Here is a 17,131-nt window from a genome sequence, read left to right as displayed (position 1 = left end):
CAGGCCCTCTGTGTGCTTCTCATCTCTCGCGATCCCGTTCATCTCTCCACGCTCGATGGTGCCACTTTTTCCTTGCCCCGTTCCCTACTTTGCTGTGTCCCTGAACCAAAACACGGACGACATACCTACATTCGAACGCACACACACACACACGTGTGTCTCTCCAGTAATGCGACGCCCAGAACCCCACTCCCTCCAGATACACGTACAACGGCAGTGCCTCGAGTCAACACTACCCGCTTGATTGGTCCTCCTCAGATTGACTGGGTGTTCGCAGGGACGCTCATTGCACCAGCAATTGACGTAGTATTCTCCATGTCCCAGAAGACGCAGGAGGTGCTCACGCAAGAGGAAATCAACCTCCGAGTGCGCCAGGGTCTGCAGAGACGCAAGAAGTGCGCCCTGTGCACCCAGATCTTCTACGTGAACGAGCTGCCCGGGGCTATCACGCACAAGTCCATCTTAGAGCTGCGCCAGAAATGGGGCATGGATGTGCGTCGAGGCGAGTACATGCCACCGCCGTCGCAGCTGTACAAGCGGGAGGAGATTTGCATCTTCTGCATGCAGTTCTTTGACACAACAGGATCGATGCAGACACAGCAGAAGCTACTGGCGTCCACCCGTGACGGCATCTCACCGGCGCTGACATTGCGGTAAGACCTCCATAAAGGAGGAAGGCGAAAAAGGACCAATGGTTTGGGCTGGTGCATTGGTGCAGACACGCACACACAGATACACTCTTTCTCTGTGCGGGCGCCTTCTGGCAAGTGGGCAACACCGCCGCCGTTGTGTCCTGCTGTCACGCTTACCTCTGTGTGGACCAGCATTCTGCGTCCGCTTGCACTGCGCTTCTCTTGTAAAGCTCCTCCTTCCTTTGGTCTGTGCTTGGCGTTGCGGCGAGACCCACTCCGCCGTGATGTTCACCTCTTTGTTTTCCTTGTGTGTGTGTGTTTGCTCTTCTCTCCTACCGCCCCGCCCCGCCCTCGTTGTGCGTGCTCGGTGCCACGGATGTAGACCAACGACGGAGAGAGCAAGAGTCTCTTGTAGCTAACATGTATGTGCGTCTGTGTGAGTGCGTCACCTTCTATGTGGGAGCGAGCGCGAGATAGGCGTCAAAGCCGATGATGCGGCCCACAGAGCAGTCATCCGTCTTCGCCTCTCTCAACACCCGCCCGCTTTATTTCCCTTTCTTGTGTTTCGTTGTTCCCCCCCCTCCCCCTCCTCCTCGCTCTTGCTGTGATGAGGCGCGTTGTTGAGTGGATGCTTATGTGATTGAGCGATGGTCCGCCGGGGAGGCCCATCCCAGCTACCCAATCTAGGAAGCAAGCATGTAGTCACCCACGTGCCAGCCAGGGGCAGAGGGAGCAGGCGGGTTTGCTCCAAAGCGCCGCCCCTTCGTTGTCTGTCTCTCCTCTCCCCGGAAGCACGGCTCGACCTGCGATGGCGACGCGGGACGAGAGGGGAAGGAGAAGAAAGATGATGTCAGAAAGGGCTCGCGAAGAGTCCTTCTGTGGGTCTCTCTCTGACCCCCATGTCTGTCGCTGCCTTGTGCGCGTTGCCGACGCCTCCTCGCCTCGTCAGCGGCGTGCCTGCGTGCGCGCGTCTGCGAAGAAACACGATGCCGACAAGTGCCGCAGTGGCCAGGGGAGAGGAGAGCAGCCACGCCAATGCTTCTCCCGGCTGTACCTCTCTTCTCGCGTGTGGCTATACCCATCTTACCGAGCGGAGGGGCGGATAAGGAGAAGCGTCATCATGACCGATGCTCTCGCTCGTCTTTCCCTCCTCCCTTTCCCCTGCTCTACTCTTACCGCCTGCCTCTGGCACCTCTTTGGCTCTCTCTCGGCGCTCACCTGCCGAGATGGCGCGCACAGGAAGCACACACACACACAGCAAGAGAAGTGCCGGGGCACCCAGCGCGTCTGTGTCTACGTCCGTGTGCGCATCTCCCCTCGCTGCCACTTTTGTTGTCTTCTCCCCGGCACCGCTCAACCGGCCCCTTCTCTCCTGTCGCCCAGCCTTCAACTCCATATTGCATCACGCAGTCACAGACGCACTTGTGCACACGCGCACAATCACCGGACAGAGCTGTGCGTGATGCTCCGCCGCTCATCGTTATGGCTTAGCAAGAGGACGCCCGGGTATGTCTTTTGGCGTCAGAGTAGCTTGACGGAGTTGGAGCACTCGAAGCGCAACTACCTTCTCTCGGAGCGTCCGGTACCGCTGGGCGAGATTTCGCGGCGGATGGCTCGCGTCAAGTCCCGCTACGAGGACACGCGCGACTTCCATGAGCGCAACCTGCTTCGCGGTGAGTACAAGTACTTCACGGGCAAGCTCTGCGACTTGCGTGCCGCCCGTCTCGGTGATATGGTGGTGGTGCTGCAATGTGCCGCTTTCTTCGGCTTCTGGGATGCGGCGCAGGTCGACCAAATTCTGGGGGAGCTCTTCCTGCAGCTGGAGGGGATGGAGGCAGTAGAGCTCGTCGCACTTTTCGCCTGTATGCCGCAGCTGCGCCGCCAAGAGAGCGAGCTGTATCGCCGCGTGGCTATGGAGCTCGTCCCCCTCGTGCCAGACCTGACAACCGAGGAATGCCTGGCGGTGTGTCGCGCCTGTACCGCCGAGACCCCACCGGAGCTGATGGAGTCGGTGCTGCGTGACCTCACCCAGCGCCTGGAGGAGATTAGCCCTGCCCAGTGCGTGGAGGTGCTGGACACATGGAGCGTCTTGCCAGCGGCCGCGCAGCGCCGCGTTCGTGACGTCATGGAGCCTGTTCTGCAGCGCGCGCTGCGTCACCTCGAGGAGCTGGAGTGCATGGATATAGCAGTCTTGTTCACATGCCTTCGAGGAGCGGTGAGTGTGGGCAGGGCAGATCCGATTTTGTCGGAGGCGTTGCAGCGGCGCCTGCTGAGAGCATTTGTGCGCGACATATCCAGCACGTGCCCCCGCTCCACAGCGATGCTCTTCTCAGCAGTCCGCGGCAGTCACTCGCTTGCACTGGAGCTGGCGCAGCAGATGGCGGATCGCGCGCTGTTTCTGTCCACAGACTTCACGCCTGCCGAGCTGCTGGCAGTCTTTCGTGTCTACCTGGAGGGCTTGGCGTCCCTTTCTGCCTTGTCTGCAGAGCTGCGAGCGCCGCGAACGCCGGCGCTCCCAGCCGGTACGGCGTCATGGGTAGATGTCACCGCCGCGCTGCACGGCTCTCTCTCCAGCGCTTCTCTTTTGACTTCTCCTTCCCTGTCGTCGCCGCCCGCTGCACGCCAGCGCATACTGGAGATGGAGCAAGCCGCACAAAGTCTCTCCACGTTGCAGCGTGTCGGGGACGCGCTGTCGGCTCAGCTCGTCGAGATGCTCGACAGCGCGTCTGCCTACCTGTCTGTGGCGTCCCAGCTTGAGGTTGTGGCGCTCTACGTGGATGCCGTGGAACAGCTGGCAATGGGCGGCATCATGGACGGCGGTGACACGTGCGGTGGGCCAGGAAGGGATGCCACCGCGCATCTGCTGCAGCTACTACCCCAGTCACGACGGGCGTTGCAGCTCGTGTCGAGCAAACTGATTGCCAACATGAAGACCCTCTCCCTGGCCGAACTGCTTCAGCTCCTCGAACAGGCGAACACTCTGGGCAGTGCCGCTATTCAAGATGCCGCCGTCGCGGCTGCTGTGCAGGAGCTGATCACGCGCGACATCGATGGCCTCACAACCGAGTCGGCATTGGCGCTGGAGCAGAGGCTGAGGGCCCTCACTGAGCTCAGAGCAGAGCATCAGCGCCGCTTGTCGACTGCGCTCATCCCGAAAGTGCGCCGCTTAGTTTAGTGTGCGCATGGCGGTGTGTTGTTTTCGCTTTGCTCTTTCGGAGGAAGAGGCGCTGGAGAGGGGTATGCGCGGTGCTGGCCCGCCGGCCGCATAGCCGACGCTGACGTACACGTACCCACGTGCGTCTGGAAGACGTTTACACCGCTGTCCACCGCCCTCTTGGATTTGTATGCCCACTCATGTGTGGGGTGTGCGGGCTCGTTCCGTCGCGGGTCACTTCCTCCGTCATTCCCTCCCTCCGTCTGTGTTTGTGTGACTCGTTCACCTCCCTCCTCCCCGACGCCGCTGCACCGACAGACGTCGGCGGGGGTTCCTCGTCACATCCCTAGAGTTCCGCCTGTGCGTCTGAGCCCGACCCCCTGCTGCGCCCTCCAACATTCTTCTCACGTTCTCACTCACACGCATACTAACACCCGAGTAAGACCGAGCAACCACAAAACCAAGCGTAGGGAGACACCCTCTGGCGAGACAGCACGCGATCAAGGCACTGTTGGCGGCAGTGGGCGGCGGAACAAGTGCACGGCATGCACGCACTCACGTTGTTCTCATCCCTTTTCACCTTCCCGACCCTCTTTTCGGTCAAGGCACGCGAGCAGGACGTGCGCGGAGGAGGGGATGAGTGAGTGAGGAGGCTGCCGCGCTGAAGGCGTATACCTCTCCTCCCGCCAACATCACCGATCTCTCCGCCGTTGTGATGGGCGGAGTCCGCGTGTGACGGTTATACAACTTAATCCTCTTCTCCCTCGATCTCCACCCTCTCGGCGCATCACACGTCGTCGCCCGCCCGCCCGCTTGCCCGCCTCTCTCTCCAGAAGTGAGCGAATAAAGAAGCAACCGAAAGGAGCCATACGCCCGCACACAGCAGCTCTCCCATCCCCCTTCTCTTGCCATGACTCGGCGGTGCAAGGGGGCACACACACACACAGCTGCGCTTTTCGTTGTTATCTCCGTTTCACTGCACTGACTTCCCTCTGCATTCGCGATTGACATCGTGCGTGGAGCGTGTGGCTCCGCGTGTTTCTTGCGCGTGCCCCAGCGAGTCAGCATCGGCTTTTACAGTGCGAGCCTCACCAGACTGCGTGCTTTCTGCGCGCGCGCACACACACACACACATACGTTCCCGCTGACCTCCTTACGGCACTTGGACCCCTCGCAAAGGTTGGCTGTATCACACCTCTTCCCTTCTGCTTCCACCCTCCATAGGGGCCGCCTTCCTGCACTCCCCCGTTGTGTTTTCCGCTGCTGCATCATGTCCTTTATGCGAAATCGCTTCCTGCGCTCCGCGTACGACGAGCTTGTCGTGGTCGGCAGCCGCTGGACACGAGTGCTGGCTGTGTCCGTCGATGCCGCCGAAGTGGGGCCGCCGCACGTGCAGAGCCACCTGGCGCACCCTATCATCACTGTTATCCCGACGCTGCACGTAGCAGGCATTAAGTTCTACGACCGCGTGCTGGAGTACATTGACCACGCCGTAAAGCGCAACAAGGACACGCTGGTGCTACTGGAGGGCATCTGCGACAGCGAGGCGGCTGAGAAGCAGCAGATGCAGGAGTACCAGGACATCATGCGAAACGATGCCCTGCGGCAGACAATGCTTGCCAAGGCTGACGACAACACTCTCTACTCACCCGAGGTGATGAGGGAGATTTGCCAGGAGATGGACATCCGTTACGAGCTCTTGCAATCGATGGAGTCCACGGTGCGCCTGCAGGAGTGCTACCTGAAGCCCAAGCTGGCTGCCATGTGCGGGCTGAACCTGCGCAACCACGCCGACTTACACATGCACGAGGTGCAGCGCCTACTCGAGGAGGAGTCCGTGAGGCTTCAAACGCTCGGCGAGCGCCTTCCATCCAGCATCGCGGTAAGTCAGCTTGGCTCCTTCCCTGTAATTCGCAAGCACCGCGAGCGCAAGGTGGCACAAGTGGCGCGGATGCATTGTATCCGCTGGTTTGAGCAGGAAACGGACGGCGAGGTGATCATCCCATGGGGCTACTTCCACACTGAGGCAATCATCCACTACATCCTAGAAGGAAACAAGTCTGTTAGCGCCGCCGTCGACACCAATGGCGGCGGTGTCGCTTCCTCAACGGGAACGAGCAGTAGCGCTGGCGCCGCGTCACCGAGTGATGAGGCAAGCACAAGGAGCTCCACGGGCCCAGGGAGACTGAGTGCCAAGGCAGCAGCTGCAGGTGGTGTCGCTGGCGCAGCCGCGGCAATCGAGCACGCTCCACCTCGACTCGTGTTCGTGGAGGCCGATGAGCTGCTCGCCAAAGTTCCCTTCAGCGTACCAAAGGAGCTTATCGAGCGGACGCCAGAGGACGCAGACAGCAGCAAGTGCAGCTGAGGACTTGCATCCTTTCCTCCGCATTCTTTTTGCGTTTCGCCCTCCTTTTTCTCTGCATCGCTGCTGTGCGAGCGAGAGGGCGGGCGCGAGTTGTGCTGCAGTGGGCACATGCGTGTGTGTGCGTGCGTGTGCCTGCGCCAAAGTTACAGGATGCGGGGAAGGGTGGCGCACACCCTGTGCAAAAGGAGCCCGAATCCGTTATGCGGTGATGGGGAGACGCCCGCATGTGAGCAAGACAGCGCGGAAACACAACAGAAGATGGGACCGCGGCCCAAAGAGAGAAAGGATGTGGAGAAGAAGGAATGGTCGAGCGTCTGGAAACAGCCCCCTGCCTGGTTGATTCCCTTCGCTGACGAGCGTGCCCTGATGATGAACAAAGACGGTGACGGTGGGCAAAGGCACTCGCACGTGAACTCGCACGCATCTGCAACGCTGTGTGTGCACGATCGATCCTCTAGATGCGCGTTTCTCGTATGGGACACGAACGTACACCTGGCAGGCGCTTCCATACAAGTACCCCGTGCTCGAGCGACTCCTCTTTATCCCTCGCTCTTGCTCTGGTGTACATGGCCTAGGCTGTTGATCCCCCTCCCCTGATGAGGGAGGGCCGCAGCGTGACACTAGTGTCCAGTACCCACTCTGTAGGGAAGCCAAGAGCCTGCCGCCTGCGATTGGGTACGGTTTTGGACTCATGGTCTTGGCGGACAGAGCTGGGCTGGCGCTGTGCTGAAGAGACTTTCTGGCATGATCACGTTCGTGCCAGCTCACCAAATATCGTGCCGATGACTCAACAAGTATGCGCATCCACTTACCACCTCTCTGCGTTGGCTGTGTGGCGGTGGCGCTGAGCGCAATTCTGGACCTGGCTTGCCACTGCATGCAGTGCGAACGACGCCAAGCGGTGTTGGCTGGCCTTATGTCCTTGGTATACAGCCGTAGTGCAGCGGAGGTAGACGAAATGTGGTTGTGCATCCGCACATCTGTGGACGCGCTGGTGGTAGCATGGACACCTTGAAAAACGACAAAAAAAAACCTGCACTCTCTCTGAAGAGGCCGTGCAGCCCGGCAGCCATGCAGCCCCCGCGAAATGCCGAGCCACCCCTGGCGGTGACAGGGCCGAGTGCCTACACCACAGGGAGGCCAGGGCGACCTATCGCTACTGATGTCGGCCGTGCCAGATCGTGGATGGCGTTGCGTCGGAGAGACCTGCGGCAGTAGACACACTAGTGCCGTCCACGCGGAGGGCGGGGTGTCAGCGTGGCTCGGACGCGGCTCCCCCGGCCCTCACACTGCCTTTGCTGGTGGTGCGGAGCCTGAGAGCCAACCCGAGCTGCATGCACCTGGGGTGGGGACCGGCATGATGTGGGCGGCTGTGAGGCGACGTGCGAAGCGGAGCTGGGTAGAGTTTGGTGCAGGGGCCGCGCTCTCAGATGACTGGGCCGGCAGCATTCTAACGCGTGTCTCCCGCTGCACCGCACCAGGCGATGGGGGCCTGCGGCATTCCGGCTTCGGCGGCGTTTGAGCCCGTGTTGCACGGCAGCGAAACGGGCATCTTGAAAGAAGGCGAACGCAATACTCGACTGTTGGCCGTGTGTTGTTCTCTCCTCCCGAACTCCTTCACTGCCATCGACACACTCCTTCGTCCGCGTCACTTCAACACATGCGAAGCAGCGGCCTCGCTCCTTGCAAGTGTAGAGTCCTGCATGCTCCCACCTCACACATACGTAGATACACCTTTCACCCCCTCTTGCGTCTTATCTCCGATCCTCACCCACCCACACGCTACACATACCCACACTCATACACACATGAACACACACAACTGGACCTCTTCTGCCTCCATCTCCCACTCGATAGAGTTTTTCGTTCGCCGGTTTGCTCTTGCGTCCTCTCCGCAGTCCCCTCGGTCTCTCTCGTGCTTCCGACGCCGTTATACACGCACGCACACCTCGACCAACACACACGCACACACTGCAAAGAAGCGCACAGCACCGGAGCGACACAGGCCACGTCTTCGCCCTTCTCCCAACAGCAAACAAAAAAAAATAGGAAACGTACACCTCCATCTCGCTGTCTCTCGCTTACCCTCGTCCCCCCTCCCTCTCTCTCGCTTTCTGTGTGTGGCGGAGTGTGTGCCGACAAGGCTGCCATTCGTCGGTGTGTGTTTATCTCATCAGAAGACGACAGCGGTCTTGCTCTTGTGTCTGCCCATCTCTCTTTTCCGCTGTCGTACTTGCTGGTGTTTTCGAGGCCCCCTCAGCAGCAGCCGGAGCAGCAGCACTCCTGCATTATCAGTGTGCGTCTGCTCTTGGTATCTCTCGTATTATTATTTTGCTTCGTTCGGTCACATCTTTTCTTCGCCGCCGCCGTCTTCCCCCTCCCTCTGCCGTGCCATTCGTGAGTACCACTACCACCACCTCTCTTGGCCTCGATGTGCGGTGCGCCCGCGCCTGCCCGTGTGATTTCTGTACGTTCTTTCCTCGTCTCTTTTTAGTTACTCACTTTCACGTTTTTTTGTCTTCGCGGTATCCTTTGCACGCGCTCGCCGGTGTCGCTTCCTTGCTTATAACCGCCGCATCGTCATCGCCATCGTCGCCAGCACGGTTCTCCCTATCTCATCGAGCATCTCTCTGCACCGCCTTTGCCTTTTTCCTCTGTTCGCACACCCACGCGCACACGCGGCACCCTCTCTGTCGCCCACCAACGAGTGAGTGCGCATGTGTGCCATTTGTGGATCTCTTTGCTGCTGCCGTCCGCTGCATCTCCCTCCCTCGCCTCTCCTCCTAGTTGTGCTTTCGCACCTCTCCCTCTCCCTCTCCCTCACTAGCGGGTCTGGCACCATGGGTGTGTGCTGCAGCGACTGCAAGCGCAGCGATGCTGAGAAGAACACCAAGTCGGTGGGTCAGGTCACCACCAGCAGCGGCTTCAAGCCCATGCAGAACAGTGCGCTGTGCTTCCAGCCGGTAGCCTTTGATGTCGTCGTCCCTGAAGGTGCAAACATGATGACGGCCTCGCCGCAGCGTGGTAGCGTTGTTGTTGATTGCGAGGTGAACAACTTCAGCGGCACTCTATCCGACGCGAGCCTGCACACGATTCGCGACACCATAACTGTCGACCGCAGCGGCAACACGTACGATCCGATGAACGAAACGCTTAGCAACATGAGCTTCACAAACAGTTTTCACGCGGTGGACAAGAGGGCGGTTCAGATATTCATGAAAAACGTGGCACGGCTCGCGGAGCGAAACAATAAAGGGACGATGCTGGAGGAAAGCTTGATCAGTGCCAGCATAGGGCCAGATACCTGTGCGTGCAACCGGTCCATGCTGGGCAGCCTCAACATGAGCAACATGGCCCAGGAAGATCTCGACTACATCGCTGCCGGCGCGACGCTGCAGGACCGTATAGCGCGCCTGGAGGAGGTCGAAGCGGTGCTGCGACGGTCCATCGACGGATCCTGGCGCGTGGACTCGATGCTGCTGCAGTTGGCGTGCTGCCAAATTCTCCCGACGTTGCGCCAGCGGCGCTGCCCGTGGGCAGCCGGCAGGAGCGCCACCCAAAGCAAGAGCACCGCCGCTCAGCAGCAGAGCAAGCGCAAGCCAGTGCTCGTCATTTATGCTCAAGGGCTGCAGATCGATGCCTCCGTCGTCACGGCTCCCACATCTATTACTGCCTCTCGAGCCTCGCCAACTCTGCCAAGTGAGCTTTCGATAGGCAACCTGAACGACGGCAAGGAGGGCGGTGGCAACAACACCTCTATGGTGCTCGGCGCATCGAGGTCACGCGCAAGCGTGTCAACTGCCGCCACGAAGGTGCAGCAGTACGAGATGCTAGCCTTGACTTGCCGCGACATTGACCCCCACAGGGCTGACAGCGCCTTGGTGGAGAACAACACGTGGGACTTCCTCTCCGTGAGCCGCGCAGCGGCCACCCTCAACGAAGGGCGCTGCATTTTCCGCTTTTTGTGCGGCTCCCTGGCAGAGGCGGATCCTGAGACGCAGGGTATCGTCGACGCCATCATCAACCTCAGCTCCTTCGCCGACGAGGTGAAGGAGAACAACGTGCCAAAGGTGAGCGTCTATAACAGCGAGGACGCGGCCAAGTACATCGGTATCCACGTAAAGGCAATGTACATGCTTCCCGGCATCATGCTGAAAGACATCACAAAGGACCTGGTGGTGTCCGCCGAGTACCAGAAGGCGTGCCAGCCCTCTGAGAACAAGATTCAGGAATGCGAGTTGGACGACACGTTCCGCCTCACAATGACGATCATCCGCTTCGTCTTTAGTCTCACCATCCAGTTCAAGGTGTCAGAGATCACCGACCCGGCGGTGCTGAGGTCGCTCGCTGTGTGCGACGGGATGGTGCCTGCCAAGGCGCTCATGCTGGAGAGGACAAAGCGGCACATAGCAAAGGTGGATGCCACCGCGAAGGTGCGGTCGATGCTGCTCTACTACCCCGTCAACGATGGTATCTTGGTGGACAACCATACCGTCGTGCTTAACACGTCACTACCGAAGGTGGTGTCGAAGATCATGAACAACTTCGGCTCGCAGGGTGCGACGCAGTCGGTGCAGACAGCGAAGCTGACGCGCGAATACCTGCTTCAGCGCTTTGGCGACTCCCGAAGCAAATATTAGCGCCCCTCGCCCTGCTGTGCGAGCCACCGTTACGTGCGAGTTGGGGAGAGGCCGGGGGAGGCGGTGGGAGATGCAGCACACAAGCCTGCGACACAGACGCGCACCGAAGCCCGTGCATGGGCTCAAACACGCACAGGGCACCACGCTGCCTTGTAAAGGCGCGCCTCAAGGTACAAGCTTGTCGCAAGGGGCCGGGGAGGGGGCGGCGGCGGCCAGCACCCTGCCGATCTGTGGCTCTCCCTCTTGTGCTTCAAAATTTCCGCGGGGCCGTGAAGAGAGATCGGAGATCGCTCGCATGCTGCTGAGCGTTGCACGGACTGGGCAAGTAGCATCCGACGATAAACGCATCATACTTTTCTCAGGGCCACGATGTGCGCGTTCTCATGATCCGAAAACTCACCCCCTCCTTGCCTGCATGGCCTCTGGCGTCTATCCTGTCCTCTGCTCGCACAGCGTGGCAGCTGCAATGCACTCTCTCCTCCCCTCTCTTCCTGCAGACGATGCGCCAGCTCAACGGAACGAGTGTTTTGGCTCATCGCTTCACCAGTCACCACCCCGACAGAGACCGCCACCGTCAAGCATGTTGGGTGCACCGAGTCCGGCAGCAGGCGAATTCAGACGCCGTCTTGCACGGCTTTAGGGGTGAAGGGCACAAGAGAGGGAAGGATTCTGGCAGCCCTCTCAGCACCGGGGCAACCCGAAGGAAGCGTGGAAGAGGTGGTGCACCTCATGACTGAGAAACTTGTGCGCGAGCACCAGCTGCATGTCTCCCCGTAGATCCAGGAGGACATCATGGCTGAGGCACGTTTGGAGGAAGTGAAGAGCAGCGCAGCAAAGCCTGCAGCTCGAAAGGAGCGAAAGAGTTCGTGCATGAGTCTCGCTCGGCAAGGCGATCCGACGCCGACAGCGGAGATGCCAGGTCAGTGCCTGCCCTTCTCAAACGACCTGAGCGGTTCGAGCTGCGCACTTCTGCGCATGATGTTCCGCTTCAACAGCCATGACGCCACCCAAACGCATAATTCGTCTGTGGTCGGCCTGTCGCACCGGAGGGCACAGTGGCCCGCCCCGCGGTGGGTGAACTGCCGAATTTACTTTTTTTTACTCTTGAGGTTACGCGACCTCCACGTATCCCTTTAACAGGCTCAGGACACGGCGGCAAGCGGCGGTCGGGTTGGCGACGCGGAGAGCGCTGTCGCCGGGTTTTGCAAGAAAATCGAGGATGACGTGTAGCGTGGTGGCGGGTGCATTCCCGTCTACAACGCCCAAGGGAACGGGACAGAGCGGGTTTGGCGGATGTGGGCGAGACGGAGAGGCAGCTGAACGCTTTCGCATCTGGCCCGCTTCACAAAGTAGGTGACCAGATCACGAATCTGAAGGGGAAAGTGCGGCAAAACCAACCGCACCACGGCTACAGCAACAGGGGTCATGGCCGAGGTCGGGGCGGCTACCGAGGTGGACACCGTGGAGGCAGTGCCGAGGAGCAGCAACATTCCTCAAAAAACTGAGACAGGGCTGCCTGTCGGGTGGCCCGGAGAAGGACAAGACAATGAGATGCTCACAGGGGTGGAAGCTTGTCACGCGGGAAGACGACACACCACGGGGCTGCCTTTTCCTCTGCCAGAGTGCACGCCAATGCAGCTGTGTTGCGCGTGCCGTCGACTGACCACGCTCACGGACGACCTGACCGGAGGAGGGCTGTACCGCCAAGTCAGCACTGCGGAGAGAAGCGACTGCTGCATACCCCTGCACACGCGACATCGCTGGCCAGCCGGTATCCCCGCATGGGGGTCGACTCGCCGCAAGGCACGGCTGCGTACTTTTGGCTTCGCCTCCGTCCGTCATCGTGGGGGCCGGACGTACGCAAGACCTTCTCGAGGATGGCGGCACAGCGGCTTCTGACCTTCGTCAGGTGCATGGCGCAACAACGCCTCGGCGCTGACTGCGAGGGCTTCTCATGTTGATCTATGTATTCGCAGACGCATCAGATGAAGCGGTACGACGGCCCCCAAGACCGTACCCATGCCGCTTGCGCCCCGGTCTTCCACAGGGACACAGCGAAAGGCGGCCTGGGGAGACGAGACTTCCGTGCACGGCTACGTGGACTCTTCCGTAACTGCAAAACCGAACAGACGCCTCCACAAAGGGCCGGGGGCCGTGTCCTCCCCTTTCCTTATCATGTGCGGCCGGTTTGACACCGAGGAGAACGTCCCGCTGGAGTAATCCGAGGCAACTCATGGCTGAGCGTCGCGAGGAGGACCTGAAAAGCGTCGACCAATCGTGTCCCGCTACGCAACGATGCACAGCGCGCTGACACCCCCGTGCCGCTGTGTGCTGATCGGGGGCAACCCATGAACACCGAGGAATCGCCGGAATGGTCAGCAGCGCACGGCAGGATGGCACCAGTTGATGGGCAGCGAGATTCCAAATCGGGCGCCACACGTGCCCGGTGGGTCTGACCTACAGAGGAGGGTCAGGGCCAACCACTTCGTGAGGCCCGTACCCGGTGGCATCCCGCCTCAGCAGGCAGGACGGTTTGACGCTGGCGGCACCGACCGAGCCAGCGGACGAGCAAGCAGACCTCGTGCAAGGACCTCGCAGAGGCCAAGAATAAGACGAGGCGGGCGGGGTGCGCTCAAGGACGTCGACCCGGACCTGAAGCTGGCCCCAGTACGCAAAGCAGTGGCCCACCATCTGGCGCAGATCGGGAAGGGGGTCCTAAAGGAGGACATGATGCAACCAGCCAGACATGCAACGATCGAAACGGTGCGGCGACACCTGAGCTACTCCCAGCAACCTACGTTGGAGGCTGTTTGAGTGCAGCACAACGCCTCAGTCTTCCTCTCCAAGACCCAACGGGGTAGGCCGCACGCTGCCAAACGCTCATGAATTCTCGGCATTGCCGCTAGCGAGTCACCCGAGGGAATTAAGGTGCTCCGGGGGGCCTGACCGCGGGTCAGGACGCGGGCATCTCCTCAAGCTGGCCGCCACAGTAGAAAGATGTGGCGTGGCTAGATGTTCAGGCAATCACCCACTTAGCAGTAGCAATAAGAAAATCAAATGAAGGTCCGCGGGAGGCACTCTTGTGTGTAGAGTCTTTTCCCAGCTTCAAGCACCCGCATGCCCCTCGCTCGATCCGTTCTGCCGGACTCGAGCCGCGGGATTTGGATCTCTCAATGCGAAGAAAGGTAAGTTCGGGCGATGCTCAGGCGGCCTGCGCCACGCGCTCGTGCAGGATGCTCACTCCGTTATCGTGCTCTGGGTGCCAGAGCACAAAGACAGACGAAGGCTGATCCCTCAGCCGACACCCGATGGTCTCATTCGAAAGGTTTGTGGTACATCTCGTCTGAACCTCATGTCTGCCCATCCGCCGGGGATTCGACAGGGGCGCAATCCATGCTGCAAGTGGGATTTCGATGCCTTCTGCGATGTCACCCCGCTGCGAAGGGAGGCGCACAACAGCTTCGTCTTGCGAGTTTGCAACCAGCTGTGCAGACGTTGCACCTCGTCCACCGATGCCCGCTCGAGCGTGTCCGCAGCACAGCCCATCACAAGCAAAGATTGTGGTCACTGACGCTCCCGCCAGGGCACACGCCAGGATCCACAGCGTCTTGCTGGGAGCCAGGATTGGCCAAGGGGGACGGCTTTTTCCGTGCCATCCGCGCAGTGATGCAGCAGATTCAAGTTGCAACCCTACGGATATCCCCGACCTTGCGAGGCCCTCTTAGCCACATCCGATGAAGAGCTGCTGCAGATGACGCGCGGCTCCACAACTTTCGTGGGCGAGGAGTATGAGTGGCACGCCAGCCGCAGACATGTGCGAAGCGCAGTGGAATCCGTTGCGAAGTCGAAGCTCGCGCTCCACAAGCAGCAGCGCGCGAGCACGCAAGCTTTCAGTTTTGATTGCCCTGATGATGTGCGTGGTGCGGACGATGAGGATGAGCACAGCTGATACAAATTTCTTTGTTTTGCGTAGCCGTACACCGACGGTATATCAGCCCAGGTGGGCAGGAGGAGGGAAGAGAGCTTGATAGCCCACTCCCCCTCTTTCACTGCCGAATCGGAGAAATCCGCCCTCGCCACACTGGGTCGGCGATCGCTGGAGAGTCGATGGTGTTTCATTGCCCCCCCCCTCCGTGTGTAGCCGCACCGATGGAAAATACCGCGTATGACCTCATTGCCTTCACGAGTGCCTCGAGGAAGGGATGAGAAGGGCGCGGTCCTATCGTGGCGAAACGGGGTTGCAGAGGCCATGCCGCACCGCTGGCTCGATGACCCAGCCCCAGTGAAAGGGTTCGGCTAAAATTACAAAACTTGAATCCTCATTTTGCGGCTAGCCACTTAACGCACAGCGAACCCTCAGCGGTCACCTGAATCCTACGCGAGCTTCGACGAAATGGGCTTTCCTCCTGGGAGCCACGGCCACTGTGGTAACCGACTACGGCGCCACCGTGCAAGCCCAAAAGGATGCCCGACGGTTTCCGAGGCATCGGTGGTAGAGGCGTTGCCCTGAGCGGGTTTCTCGAAGCGATGAACGACCTTTTCCACAATGAGGGGGCAGTCATTCTGCTTCTCTACATCATGGGGCTCTTGGGCTCAGCCGACACACCGTCTCCAGGGCCTTTCCGGTGTAGACGTGGTAAGAGCGATTCTTCGTTATCAGACTCGGGGGCTCATCCCCACTGCCACGCAGCTATGCCAGACCGCAGCACTTGTGCGAGGACGCGTGGAGGTACCGGCTGTGGTAGAGAGGGGGGCTCAAGGCTGCAGAGTCACAGAAGGCGTGCGTGCAAGGAGAAGTGGCTAAGCGGAATGTGTGCGAGTACGCCAGGGAGAGCACAAGCGACTCGCGAGATAAAGCACGACCAGAAGCAGGGAGTGCACGTGTTTCTTCTTTCCGCCAGACTCTGCACCCTTAGGCGAGTGGCGACGCACAGGTGAATGATTTCCGTGCGTTCTCCACTTTCCATTTCCTTCATTTCTTTTCCTGATCCCTCCCTTCTCACCCCTGTGCGTGTGTCTGTGTATCGCGGCGTGCGCGCGTTCCTCTTCCAGGTTATATAGCTCTTTAACATCCTATGTGGACTCCTTCTTTTTCGTGTGTGCTCTTGTAGTTGTGGCTTTGGCTGCGACGGTCATTGGTGTGCTTGCGGTAGTCCTTGTGGCTCCTGCCGCGGTGTTGGACATGGGGCAGAAGGAGCGGTGAGGTGCGTCGGGTGGTGTTGGGCCCCTTCCCGCCACCCTCTCCCTTGCGCGGTTCCCTCCCTAACCCTCTTCTGTTCGTTGTTGCATTTGCTTCTCTACGGACCATCTTTTTTTGTTTTCGTTTTCGTTTACCCCCTCCCCCCCCCCACACACACACACGGCTCATTGGCAGACGGCATGGGAGTGCCAGTTTGGGGGTTCATGAAGTCGCACACGTCTCCTATTTCGCCCTCTTCCGTTTTCCCACGTATGCTCAGCAGAGGCAGGCGCGGGGCACAGCGCCGCAGATACGTGGGCGCGCACAGGCACAGTATTCGTGCACATGCGGCTTGTGCAACGCGATGCCGACTCTTCGCGGCGATCGGAGCATGCGTTCACACTTACACATACTCCATTTTCACAGAAAGTTCCGTGCAAATGATGGTGCCTGCCCAAGGCTGCCGATGAGAGCAGGCTTGTGTGTGCGTATGTATCTTGGGATCCTCCCTCGCACACCCTTCTCGAGCCCTCTTCAATGCCCACTCCCTCTTTCTTCTCTCTCCTTTACCCTCACTCGTGATGGCGCCCATCACTACGGCCGCGACCGACGTGGTCAAAACACACACCCTCACACAGCCACTCTGCCCCAGACAGCAGCACCGACTCACACGATACGCATTCGACTTACTGCCCCTCCCACTCCACCCCAAGTGAAACCAAAGTGCCTTCCCCTTCCCTTGCGTCGGTTACCGTCACCACTCTTACTGATCTTCTCGATTGCTAGGTATTCCGGCATTCATCAGCGCTAGACAAGGGAACAGAGGACGACACGTGGCTTAGCAACAACGAAAGAGTACGTGTGCGTCATCTTGAGAGCCACCTGGCGCGTATTTCTGAATACGACAAACTTCCCCTCTCCCTCTCTGCACATACGCGTTCTGTATCGGAGTCTGTCTCTCCGTCTCTCTCCCTGCCGCTCCCGTTTTCTCGCGAGCCTCGCAGAACGCAAGTAGATACAGCGACACTAGCACACCCGAGCATCGTCTCGCTTCCTTTTCGTTTTCTCCCCTCTCCTTAAACGCGCGTGTGTCTTATTGTTTTCCAGTTCATATTAGATCTTGTTTTCTCTGTTGCTTGTACCTCCCTCCCCTCCCTACAC

General features: G+C 59.7%; 4 protein-coding genes across 4 annotated transcripts; all 4 read left to right on the top strand.

Annotated features, from left to right (window-relative positions):
- Nucleotides 1-315: 315 nt before the first annotated feature.
- On the top strand, nt 316-657 carry LINJ_16_1610 (conserved hypothetical protein; the record flags this gene model as incomplete). The annotated part of the gene is made up of 1 exon (XM_001464603.1): nt 316-657. One exon carries the CDS (start codon nt 316-318, stop codon nt 655-657), a length of 342 nt encoding a protein of 113 aa, XP_001464640.1.
- A 1,437-nt stretch (nt 658-2,094) lies between these two features.
- On the top strand, nt 2,095-3,807 carry LINJ_16_1600 (conserved hypothetical protein; the record flags this gene model as incomplete). The annotated part of the gene is made up of 1 exon (XM_001464602.1): nt 2,095-3,807. One exon carries the CDS (start codon nt 2,095-2,097, stop codon nt 3,805-3,807), a length of 1,713 nt encoding a protein of 570 aa, XP_001464639.1.
- Nucleotides 3,808-5,056: 1,249 nt separating this feature from the next.
- LINJ_16_1590 (conserved hypothetical protein) lies at nt 5,057-6,151 on the top strand (the record flags this gene model as incomplete). The annotated part of the gene is made up of 1 exon (XM_001464601.1): nt 5,057-6,151. One exon carries the CDS (start codon nt 5,057-5,059, stop codon nt 6,149-6,151), a length of 1,095 nt encoding a protein of 364 aa, XP_001464638.1.
- Nucleotides 6,152-8,868: 2,717 nt separating this feature from the next.
- Nucleotides 8,869-10,791, top strand: LINJ_16_1580 (conserved hypothetical protein; the record flags this gene model as incomplete). Its single annotated transcript, XM_001464600.1, has 1 exon — nt 8,869-10,791. One exon carries the CDS (start codon nt 8,869-8,871, stop codon nt 10,789-10,791), a length of 1,923 nt encoding a protein of 640 aa, XP_001464637.1.
- Between the last annotated feature and the right edge of the window lie 6,340 nt (nt 10,792-17,131).

Source organism: Leishmania infantum, chromosome 16, assembly GCF_000002875.2.
Source record: "Leishmania infantum JPCM5 genome chromosome 16".
Classification (NCBI taxonomy): domain Eukaryota; phylum Euglenozoa; class Kinetoplastea; order Trypanosomatida; family Trypanosomatidae; genus Leishmania; species Leishmania infantum.
This window is presented reverse-complemented; position numbering and strand designations above follow the sequence as displayed.